The 12,703-nt window shown below is 36.1% G+C and overlaps 1 protein-coding gene across 2 annotated transcripts in view; it reads right to left on the bottom strand.

The window, feature by feature from the left end:
* Positions 1 to 12,703, bottom strand: part of LOC114522460 (sodium channel protein 1 brain-like) — a 58,241-nt gene that overhangs the window by 30,824 nt on the left and 14,714 nt on the right. The window contains exon 19 of one of the 2 annotated variants that reach the window (XM_028543144.1): positions 4,682 to 5,034. The exons of the other annotated variant lie outside the window; for it this stretch is intronic. Within the exon in view, the coding sequence (XP_028398945.1) occupies positions 4,981 to 5,034 (54 nt within the window). The 3' untranslated portion in view covers positions 4,682 to 4,980. Of the gene's footprint in view, positions 1 to 4,681; positions 5,035 to 12,703 lie in introns of those variants that run through there. 2 annotated transcript variants of the gene reach the window in all.

A 12,703-nucleotide genomic window follows, 5' to 3' on the forward strand; every position in this document is an offset into this window, starting at 1 on the left:
CCACCTATGTTCAACACGTTTCTCTTCAAGGCAAGAAACAATCGGACAAAACCTTCTGCTTCTTCTATAAAATGAGATTCATTCCTCGCATTGCAGGAGTCTACATGATGCTGGTCATTTCAGTCCTTCGCTATCGCGCTACTGTTCATCCCTTAAAACCAGACATCAGCAGAAGGAAATTGAAATTTGTTTGTTGTTTGGGCTACATTCTTGGTTTGATCGCAGGATATGGTGGAAGCGTGCCATTATGTCTTGTGAAGCAGAACTCACTTGCTGATACGACGTACACCAAGAACATTTATGCATGCGCAATATTCTTCATTTACTATGCCCCGACAGCGGTTATGGCTGTACTTTATTATAAAGTATATCAGGGACTCGTGAACCAAAACAAATATCTAAAAAGCTTAGGTTCAAATCCAGTGGCTCAAGATACCTCTGGCTCGTTCTTCACAATATTAAACTACATTAAAAACCGTCGAACTTTACTTGTTAGTGTCGGTACCGTCCTTTGCTATGGAGTTGGAAATCTTCCCATGAACGCGATTCTTATCTTGGCGATCGCTGGCAAGTCTGATTTACTGATGAAACATGCTTGGATCACTCATGTAGCTTACGTTTTAAGAGTTGCTGGATCACACTCAGTCAATCCTCTTATTTATGGAATATTGGATAGGAAATTGCTAACATTTTGGAGACTTTTTCAGCAAAGGTAGGAGACAAGACAGTTAAAGAATGTTGCCATCACTTTCCCAACTCCCAAGAGCAAATGATTTTAACTTTGATTGAAAATAATACATTTGTCAAAATCAAGTTAAAGAAACGAATATCTTTTAGTTGAAAACACTGACATTTAAAATAAAAGTTTGAACTACGTCTTCATTACTGCATGTGTAGCGCCGTTTACACTACACTTGCACACTATCAATACTAAGGCTGAACACGCATGAAGTTGGCACAGACACCATTTAAGCCGTGCCGTGGCAATAAATTAATTGTAGTCTAAACAAGGCTTATTATTATCACTCGACTAGTAGGCTTAACGGGACATTAGAAGTAAGCGTTTGTAGATGCATATTAACGAGATGTTTTCATTGAGTACAGGCTATAGTATAGTTTTGTACGAAGCTCGCAATAATTATCTGCCTAAAAGATGATTCGTGAAAATTGAAGAGTTCTGAAAACACTTTCTATCTTCAATTTTATTAATGGCAGACATTTCTTGCTGGCTCGTAAAAGCCATAAAAATATCAGGAGAATATATCAAGGAACTGTTTGTGATTACAATGAAGGCGTGCACAACACCTGCAAGTCTAGCTTACTCAAAAATTGTAAATATTAATTAACATTGATCAAACGCGGATAGTTCTTTTGTGCGATTCCGTGGAATCGCAAATAAAATTATGTCCTATTTCATTCTTATATTATATAATTACATTAGGCATATATGGAAGTACACTGTATTCATGCTATAACCCTTGTAATGAAGAACCCCACTGAAAAACATTATAGGTGATGTGGGTATTCTGGTCAAATATAATAATAATAATAAAAAACCGACGCTCATTCACAATCCTCGACCAATAAGCCATTTCCCAATCGAGCAGGGTACTGGGTCTAGTTGCGAACCGCAAAAACCTATGGACTGAGGGACGGGAAGTCTGAAATCATTTGTCCCTCCAAACAGTCCATAGATGCTTTGCGGTTTGCGACTAGACCCAGTACTCACTCAGCCCGATTGGGAAATGGCTAATATCGTTGCATGTTACTTATGAGATCGTTTGCCGATATCAACGCTGGATATAACTCAAAACTTAAATGGAAATAATTTTCGTTTCAATTATGTTGCTGCACGTCTCTTTTATGTTCCTTCTACCGTTTTGTTCCTTCTACAACTTTATACGGCAATCAGAAGATGTAATATTGCGAGGTTGCCCTGTGCGACTTAAGATATGCGCATCATCAACCAATCAAATTTTCCTTTTATTATTCGGAAAATGCTGATTGGTCAGTGAACAGGGAGATACAGGGGAGGTTTTAAGGCGTTTCCCAAGACATCTGAAGATCTTTGTAAAGCGACCGATCAAATATGAGCAAATTGATATATTTTTCGGAACACTATTATGGCCACGTTTGTAATGAAAAGTTGATTTACTGATTTGCAGTTTGATGGATTGAAATTGAAAATCAATCTTTATAAAGGAGGAAAATGCATGTTTCTAACCCGTTCTTTAAGATAATATTTTTCGATGCATGCACATTGTAGATACAGCTGCTGTACTTTAGAAATGGTTTTGTCCATGACAACTAACTGTTATTGTTAGTTGAGAGGATATAAACTCGAGATCCTTATAGCAGTTTACGCATTGTGGATAATACAATATATTCTTCAACATATTCTTCACATAATCGCGTTGAAAATAATGACATTTTATTTTCTTCATGGTCCAAAGTGATGTTATCTGCCTAAACCTTTTTACTGTCTGGGCTTCAAAAGGCACTACTACTACCACCACCAGCAGCAGCACATTTGGTCGACGACGACGAGTATTCGATCCCAATAAATAGTTCAGAAAATACATCTGGTATTCAAGTATATAGCAGTCATTCAAATTACACTAAAATAATAAAATTATATAAATTTCTTTTAAAATTTTTTCGTTCTTAAACAAAAACACAGATCGAAAGAACAACAGAACAATTTCACCCTAAATTGCTCACTAAAAATATAATTACGGTTTACTCAGAATTTCGATGCATTCAGAGACGATGGACAGTGCAGCTGCGTTTGTATATACTTTTACTTCGGTTGTTGTATTCGGAATTCTCGGCAACATTTTGGTCATCATCTTCATATTAAGACAAAGACGACTGTTGAAAAACAACTACTACATTCTTGTTTTACACCTCGCCATCTGTGATCTGGGATGGCTAGTTTTAAGGATTTGTGACCAGCAGGAGGTGTTCCTTGCCGAAAGAACGTCTGCGAAAGCATATTGCCTTTTTCTCATAGGTAGAGTTCTCTTTCAAATCGCAGGAGTCTAGCTACATGATGTTGGTCATTTCAGTTCTTCGTTATCGCGCTGCTGTTCATTCCTTGAAATCAGACATCAGTCGACGGAAATTGAAAGTTATTTGTAGCTCAGGGTACATTCTTGGCTTGATTATAGGCTATGGAGGAACAACACCGATATGTTTTGTGGAAAACGTCCTTGCTAGAAGCATCTATAGGAAGTTCGACTATACATTCACAGTATTCTTCTTTTACTATGGTCCAACAGTAGTTATGGCTGTACTTTATTTCAAAGTATATCGGGCACTTGTGAACCAAAACAAATATCTGAAGAGCTTAGGGTCAAACCCGGTAGCAGAAAGCACTACTCGCTCGTTCTTTACAATCGTGAACTATTTCAAAAACCGGCGAACTTTCATTGTTTGTGTCGGTACCGTTCTTTGCTATGGAGTTGGAAATCTTCTCACGTCTGTGTTTTTCATTCTGAAAATTGTCGACAGGTATAATATACCCACGAAACACGTTTGGTTCATTTATTTAGCTTTCGTTTTAAGAATTGCTGTATCACACTCAGTCAATCCTCTCATATATGGAATATTGGACAAAAAGATGCCAGCATTTTGGAGACTTTGTTCAAAGAAAGCACGAAAGAGAGAAAATTAGACTGACTTAGAATCACTTTCTAGAAAGTAAATGGTCTTATATATTTAAGATCCGAGGAGAAATCAAAGCAATTAATTTCACACTCAAGCCATGAACGGGACAAATGAACATAATATTTGTTAAAAATGCTGCCATTTCATATAGCTATATGGGTCAGAAAGTTTACTATACTGTGTAATTATTACTTACAACCACCTGCATGTGTGTTTAAAAACAAACTTAATGTAACGCCTTTTATTAACCTAATGAAGTTCGCTAGTTTGCACTACTTAAATCTTGCGTAGACAAATATAATGTTTTGTTTTCGTTATATGACTATTTAGTGTTCAATTTTATTTGATGTGCCTATTATAAACTTACAACAAACAGACAATTTTAAAGATATATGGGCTTCAAAAGGGAATAAAAAAGGTTTATTACAGACATTTATAGTCATGACTCTTTCAAGCGCTTAGAAGATATAAATGTGCATGATAAAACAATGAGAGACTTAGGCCAGGTTTAGACGTCAAACTTTTCATGTACCGAAAACTCTAGTCTAGAATTATACTAAGGTAACTAGAATAATTTTCACCTAAATTATTTTGCCATCAAAGTGATTTATCATTAAATGTTTCTACTGTCAAATTTGTTGTCAATTAATCAAGCTTATACAATATTGAAAATATAATCATGCAAATATGCCTTCAGTGGCGCTATATTATACCTGCATGCAAGATTGCGTACAAATTTTGGGAACACTTTGGGGAACTTAAATTGACAAAATTCGACATTTAGTCAAAATAGTCATTTTAATCGTATAAACCTTGAACGAAAGAGGATTTCAATGTAACCGCTTCAAAGTAAATTTGATTATCATTATTAGCGAAGATCTATAGTCCGAATTTCAATTTATTCCAAGAAACGATGGAGAAGCCAGCTGCATATAAATATTCGTATACTTCAGTTGTTGTATTTGGAATGCTCGGTAACATTTTGGTCATTATCTCCATATTAAGACAACGAAGACTGTTGAAGAACAACTACTACTTTCTTGTTTTACACCTCGCGATATGTGATCTGGGATGGCTGGTTTTAAGGATTTGTGACCAGCAGGAGGTGTTCCTTGCCGAAAGAACGTCTGCGAAAGCATATTGCCTTTTTCTCATAGTGAGAGTTGTCTTTCAAATCGCAGGAGTCTACATGATGTTGGTCATTTCAGTTCTTCGTTATCGCGCTGCTGTACATCCCTTGAAATCAGACATCAGTCGACGGAAATTGAAAGTTATTTGTAGCTCAGGGTACATTCTTGGCTTGATTGTAGGCTATGGAGGAACAACATCGATATGTTTTGTGGAAAACTCCCTTGCAAGAAGCATCTATAAGAAGTTCAACTATACATTCACAATATTCCTCTTTTACTATGGTCCAACAGTAGTTATGGCTGTACTTTATTTTAAAGTATATCGGGCACTTTTGAACCAAAACAAATATCTGAAGAGCTTAGGGTCAAACCCGGTAGCACAAAGTACTACTCGCTCGTTCTTTACAATCGTGAACTATTTAAAAAATCGGCTAACGTTCCTTGTTTGTGTCGGTACCGTTCTTTGCTATGCAGTTGGAAATCTTCCCACGTCTGTGTTTTTCATTCTGAAAATTGTGGACAGGTATAATATACCCACGAAACACGTTTGGTTCATTTATTTAGCTTTCGTTTTAAGAATTGCTGGATCACACTCAGTCAATCCTCTCATATATGGAATATTGGACAAAAAGATGCCAGCATTTTGGAGACTTTGTTCAAAGAAAGTACGAAAGCAAGAAAATTAGACTGATTTAGAATCACTTTCTAGAAAGTAAATGGTCTTATAATTTTAAAATCCGAGGAGAAATCAAAGCTACTAATTTCACATTCAAGCCATGAACGGGACAAATGAACATAATATTTGTTGAAAATGCTGCCATTTCATATATATAGATCAGAAAGTTTACTATACTTTGTAATTATTACTTACAACCACCTGCATGTGGGTTTAAAAACGAACTTAATGTAACGCCTTTTATTAACCTAATGAAGTTCGCTAGTTTGCACTAGTTAAGTCCGGCTTGCGGAAATAAATATATTGTTTTGTTTTCGTTATATGACTATTGTGCAATTTTATTTGATGTGCCTATTATAAACTTACAAAAAACAAACAATTTTAAAGATATATGGCTTCGAAAATAAAATAAAAAAGGTTTATTACAGACATTTATAGTCATGACTCTTTCAAACGCTTAGAAGATATAAATGTGCATGATAAAACAATGAGAGACTTAGACCAGGTTTAGATGTCGAACTTTTCATGTACCGAAAACTCTAGTCTAGACTTATACTAAGATAACTATAATAATTTTCGCTTAAATTATTTTGCCATCAAAGTGATTTATCATTAAATGTTTCTACTGCCAAATTTGGTGTCAATTAATCAAGCTTATGCAATATTGAAAATGTAATCATGCAAAATATGCCTTCTGTGGCGCCATATTATATCTGCATACAAGATTGCGTACATATTTTGGGGATGCTGTGGGGAACTTAAATTGACAAAATTCAACACTTAGTCAAAATAATATATAGCTATTATAATGGTATAGACCGTGACGAAAGAGGATTTCAAAACGTCGTGATTGCGAAATGGACGTCAAACACACAATTCCAGTTATGAACTGTAGCCTAAACTTACTTTCCTCCCATGTTCTAATCACAAAGCGTCATTATACAAAGTTCAGGCATATAGCATTAAAGCGCGGTTTCTGAAGGGGACGAGGAAATAATATTTAATAAAAAAATCAAGCGATTAGGCTGTCAATCAAGCTGTCAATTCTCCTGCGAGATCCGTTTAAAGCCGGTTTGCTTTACGAAAAAGAATATTATATTGTAAAAAAATCTTAAACTGACAATAATCATACTTATATGTATTGATAGTCAAAGTGACGTTATCTGCCTAAACTTTACTATTGGGCTTTAGACGAAATCCAAACATATTGTCAAATTTTTATTCTTTATATACGCGAAGTAGTAGGAGATCTTTACAATAGGTTAACTAATGTTCTTGATGTTCTTTTCTGGATGTTCTTCTCTTCTTTCCCTTTAGATCTTCGTCTTACTGTTCTGTAAGGTTGTGCTTCTTCAATGTTTCATACTACTTTTTACTCCGTTAGTCCACTGAAGGTTCTGGTGTTATGCACGCCCCTTTATAGTAGCGGTTGAGAGACATCTGCACACGTCATCAACCAGAGTGGGCTGATCCTTATCCAGCCAATCAGCGTTGTAAGTTAGAAATGTGGGTTGGCGTTAGAAGCTCGTTCCAGCTCTCATATCTTGTTTATAATTTATAAGGCGTTGACGCACTGGTCGAGTTGGTCTTTAGCTCAATCGATCAATACTTAAAAATGTTCACAACTTAAATTTTTTTTATCATTGATTATCATTATTATTATTAAGATTAAGATTATTATTATAATTATTAATAAGACCTGTTTTTAAGATTAAACTTAGCTTCGCTTCGGCTTTTAAGATGTGTAAACTTTACATGCTTACCTAAACCCACTGTTTACCTAAGAACGACAGATTGGTCAAAATGATCGACACTAAGATTAATACTACATTAATTATTCACTCAAACTGTCAAGCTTGCAGAAGAAAAAATAATTGATGGTTGCAAAAGGCCAATTGTTTGTGGCAATAGTCAACTACTTATCCATTCAAGGCAGGTGATATTTCCTACTTTTATAACTATAATTTTAATATGCAAATAACTGAACATAATAAAGCCTTGCGGAACAATATGGTCGACGTTAATTAATAGTGGGCGAAACACAACTTTCTGTATCTATACCGTATTCTTCATTGTACTGAGAAGGTTAAATAAATCGTTTTTAGATTTGTTCAGCTTTTCAACAAAGCATCGTGCTGAAAGAACGATGTGAATCTGATAACCATTATTAGCGAAGATTTAGTCAGAAATTCAATTCATTCCAAGAAACGATGGAGCTGTCGATGCCAGCTGAATATAAATATTCGCATACTTCAGTTGTTGTATTTGGAATTCTCGGCAACATTTTGGTCATCATCTCCATATTCAGACAAAAAAGAATGTTGAAGAACAATTACTACTTCCTTGTTCTACACCTCGCCATCTGTGATCTGGGATGGCTCGTTTTAAACATTTCCAGCTATGTTCAACACGTTTCTCTTCAAGGCAAGAAACAATCGGACAAAACCTTCTGCTTCTTCTATAAAATGAGATTCATTCCTCGTATTGCAGGATTATACATGATGTTGATCATTGCAGTTCTTCGTTATCGTGCTACTGTTCATCCATTGAAACCAGACATCAGCAGAAGGAAATTGAGATTTGTTTGTGGTTTGGGCTACATTCTTGGCTTGATCGCAGGATATGGTGGAAGTGTGCCATTATGTCTTGTGGAGCAAAACTTTCTTAACCCTGATGCGACCTATACGAAGAACCTTTATGCAGCCAATATTTTCTTCATTTTCTTTGCCCCAACAGTAGTGATGGCTGTACTTTATTACAAAGTATATCAGGCTCTCGTGAACCAAAATAAATATCTAAAGAGCTTAGGTTCCAGTCCAGTGGCCCAAAGTACTTCCGGCTCGTCCTTCATAATCGTGAACTATATTAAAAACCGTCGAACTTTCCTTGTTTGTGTCGGTACCGTTCTTTGCTATGGAGTTGGAAATCTTCCCATTTCTTCAGTTCTTATTTTTAGGATCGCTGGCGCGTTTAATTTACAGATGAAACATGTTTGGATAACTCATATAGCTTACGTTTTAAGAGTTGCTGGATCACACTCAGCCAATCCTATTATTTATGGAATATTGGATAGAAAATTGCTGACATTTTGGAGACTTTTTCGGCAAGGGTAGGAGGACAAGACAGTTAAACTGTTTTGGTATCACTTTCGCAAGAGCAAATGATTTTATCTTTGTTTGAAAATCATACATTTGTCAAAATCAAGTTAAAGAAACGAATATCTTTTAGTTGAAAACACTGACATTTGAAATAAAATAAAAGTTTGAACTACGTTTTCATTACTGCAGGTGCAGCCCCGTTTACACTACACTTGTACACTATCAATACTAAGGCTGAACACGCATCGTGCCGGGGCAATAAATTAATTGTAGTCTAAACCGGGCTTATTATTATCACTCGACTAGTAGGCTTAACGGGACATAAGAAGTAAGCGTTTGTAGATGCATATTAACGAGATATTTTCATTGAGTACAGGCTATAGTATGGTTTTGTACGAAGCTCGCAATAACTATCTCCCTAAAAATGATCCGTGAAAATTGAAGAGTTCTGAAAACACTTTCTATCTTCATTTTTATCAATGACAGACATTTCTTGCTGGCTCGTAAAAGCCATAAAAATATCAGGAGAATACAACAAGGAACTGTTTTGTGATTACAATGAATGCGTGCACAACACCTGCAAGTCTGGCTTACTCAAAAATTGTAAATATTAATTAACATTGGTCGAGGATTGTGAATGAGCGTCGGTTCATTATTATTATCATATTTAACCAGGATACCCACATCACCTATGTAGTGTTTTTCAGTGGGGTCCTTCATTAAAAGGTTATTGCATGCATATAGTGTACTTGTCCATATTTGCCTAATGTAATTATATAATATAAGAATAAATTTAGACAATTTTATTCGCGAATCCATGGAATCGCACAAAAGAACTATCCGCGTTTGACCGATTAGTTATTTCCCAATCGAGCAGGGTACTGGGTCTAGTTGCGAGCGGTAAAAATCTCTGGACTATTTGGAGGGACAGGAAATATAAGTCTGAAATCATTTGTCCCTCCAAACAGTCCATAGATGCTTTGCGGTTCGCGACTAGACCCAGTACTCACTTAGCTCGATTGGAAAATGGCTAATATCGTTGCATGTTACTTATGAGATCGAAAATGAAAACTTAAATGCAAATAATTTTCGTTTCAATTATGTTGCTGCACGTCTTTTTTATGTTCCTACTACCGTTTTGTTCTTTCTACAGCTGTATACAATATAGCAGATGTAATATTGCGAGGTTGCCTGGTGCGGCTTACGCGCATCATCGACCAATCAAATTTTTCTTTTATTATTGGGAAATTCTAATTGGTCAGTGAACAAGGAGATACAGGGGAGGTTTTCCGAAGACATCTGAAGATTTTTGTAAAGCAACCGATCAATATGAGCAATTGATATATTCTATGATGATTGATTTATTATGGCTACGTTTGTAATGAACAGTTGATTTACTGATTTGCAGTTTGATGGGTTGAAATTGAAAATCAATTTATATAAAGCAGGAACATGCATGTTTCTAACCCGTTCTTAAAGACAATATTATTCGATGCATGCACATTATAAATACAGCTGCTGTAGTTTAGAAATGGTTTTTTCCATGACAACAAACTGTTATTGTTAATTGAGAGGATATAAACTCGAGATTCTTATAGCAATTTATGCATTGTGAATAATACAGTATAATTATTCTTCAACACAATCTTGAGATAATCGCGTTGAAAATAATGATTTTTATATCATCATGGTCCAAAGTGATGTTATCTGCCTAAACCTTTCTATTGTCTGGGCTTCAAAAAGCACTACTACTACCACCAGCAGCACCACCTATGGTCGTCGAGTATTCGATCCTAATAAATAGTTCAGAAAATACATCTGGTATTCAAGTATATAGCAGTTATTCAAATTACACTAAAAGAATAACATTATATAAATTTATTTTGAATTTTTTTCGTTTTTAAACAAAACCACAGATAGAAAGAACAACAGAACAATTTCACCCTAAATTGCTCACTAGAAATATAATTACGGTTTAGTCAGAATTTCGATGCATTCAGAGACGATGGACAGTGCAGCTGCATTTGTATATACTTTTACTTCGGTTGTTATATTCGGAATTCTCGGCAACATTTTGGTCATCATCTCCATATTAAGACAAAGAAGATTGTTGAAAAACAACTACTACTTTCTTGTTTTACACCTCGCGATCTGTGATCTGGGATGGCTGGTTTTAAGGATTTGCGACCAGAAGGATGTATTCCTTGCCGAAAGAGCGCCTGCGAAAGCATATTGCCTTTTTCTCATAGGTAGAGTTGTCTTTCGAATCGCAGGAGTCTACATGATGTTGGCCATTTCAGTTCTTCGTTATGGCGCTGCTGTTCATCCCTTAAAATCAGACATCAGTCGACGGAAATTGAAAGTTATTTGTAGCTCAGGGTACATTCTTGGCTTGATTATAGGTTACGGAGGATCTACACCGATATGTTTTGTAGAAAACCGCCTTGCTAGAAGCAACTATAGGAAGTTGACCTATACATTCACATCATTCTTCTTTTACTATGGGCCAACAGTAGTTATGGCTGTACTTTATTACAAAGTATATCGGGCACTTGTGAACCAAAACATATATCTGAAGAGCTTAGGGTCAAACCCGGTGACACAAAGTACTACTCACTCGTTCTTTACAATCGTGAATTATTTCAAAAACCGGCGAACTTTCATTGTTTGTGTCGGAACCGTTCTTTGCTATGGAGTTGGAAATCTTCTCGCGTCTGTGTTTCTCATTCTGAAAGTTGTCGACAGGTATAACATACCCACGAAACACGTTTGGTTCATTTATTTAGCTTTCGTTTTAAGAATTGCTGGATCACACTCAGTCAATCCTCTCATATATGGAATATTGGACAAAAAATTGCTAACATTTTGGAGACTTTGTTTCAAGAGGGAAAGAAAGTAAGACAATTAGAATGCTCTGGAATCGTATTCTAGAGATAAATGGTCTTACAATTATAAATTTCGGAAGAAAATCATACACATTTCACAGTTAGGCCAGGAACAGGAAACACGAACATAATAATTACTGAAAATGCAGCCATTTCATATATTTACTTACAGCCACCTGCATGTGTAGACGCAGTTTATTGACTTTAAAAACTAATAATATTATTGTATGTTTGCATGGTAACAGACGATAAGTAATTTAGCTTGTAGGTACACCACGTAAGTTTATTTTACATACAAAGATGATCGACTTGCAGAATTAGCAACGGGTCGGGGCCTTTAAAACTTCATTGAAAATGGCTTTCTACTTAGGATTTAAAAATTACAATGTGGATTGTTTTTAATAAGTACAATAACTTCCCTAATTTGTTTGACTCGCAAAATAGCTGCGCGCGACAGTTAATTAAGTTAAAATCAACAATGTTTTCCGACCAATATGATTATACGTCGCATGTTGGTCGCGTCAAATGCAATTCAAACAATAGAGAGGGGGAAAACTTCGTTATCTATTGTTTGAACTGCATTTGATGCGATCAAAACGCGACGTATAAACTAGGGCCGTCTAACCTAGTGTGGAGACGCGATGGAGAGGACGACGCGCGATGCCTTTCGATATTCCTACATTTTATTCCTTGTTTTCGGAATTCTCGGTAACATTTTGGTCATCATTTCCTTAGCAAGCCAAAAAAGGCGCCTGTTAAAAAGGCACTTTTATTATCTCGTATTGCATCTTGCGTTTTGCGATCTGATGATTTTGATTGCAACCTTTGCGCACGTCCTTAACGAATATTTCGTGGAGAAGACGTTTCTACCACGCTCCACGATTTATTGCTTTTTCCACGATATCAGGTATGTGTTTCAATTCGCAGGAGTCTACATGATGGTGATCATCGCAATTCTTCGTTATCGCGCTACTCTTCATCCCTTGAAACCTGCCATCAGTCGAAGGAAATTGAAAATTGTTTGTGGTTTGGGCTACATTCTTGCCTTGATCGCAGGCTACGGAGCAGGCATCCCGGAATGCTTGATACGGCAGAAGAACACGGCCTATTGGACCTTTCGCTATTCATATGCCCTGATATTTTATGTCGTCCCAGTAATATTCCTCGCTGCGGTCTATTATAAAGTTTGCCAATCACTCGACAAGCAGAAACAACAGATGAAGTTCGCACGATCGTACAGCCGAA

The sequence above is a fragment of the Dendronephthya gigantea genome, unplaced genomic scaffold (assembly GCF_004324835.1).
Source record: "Dendronephthya gigantea isolate DGI-Jeju-01 unplaced genomic scaffold, DenGig_1.0 000023F, whole genome shotgun sequence".
NCBI lineage: Eukaryota > Metazoa > Cnidaria > Anthozoa > Malacalcyonacea > Nephtheidae > Dendronephthya > Dendronephthya gigantea.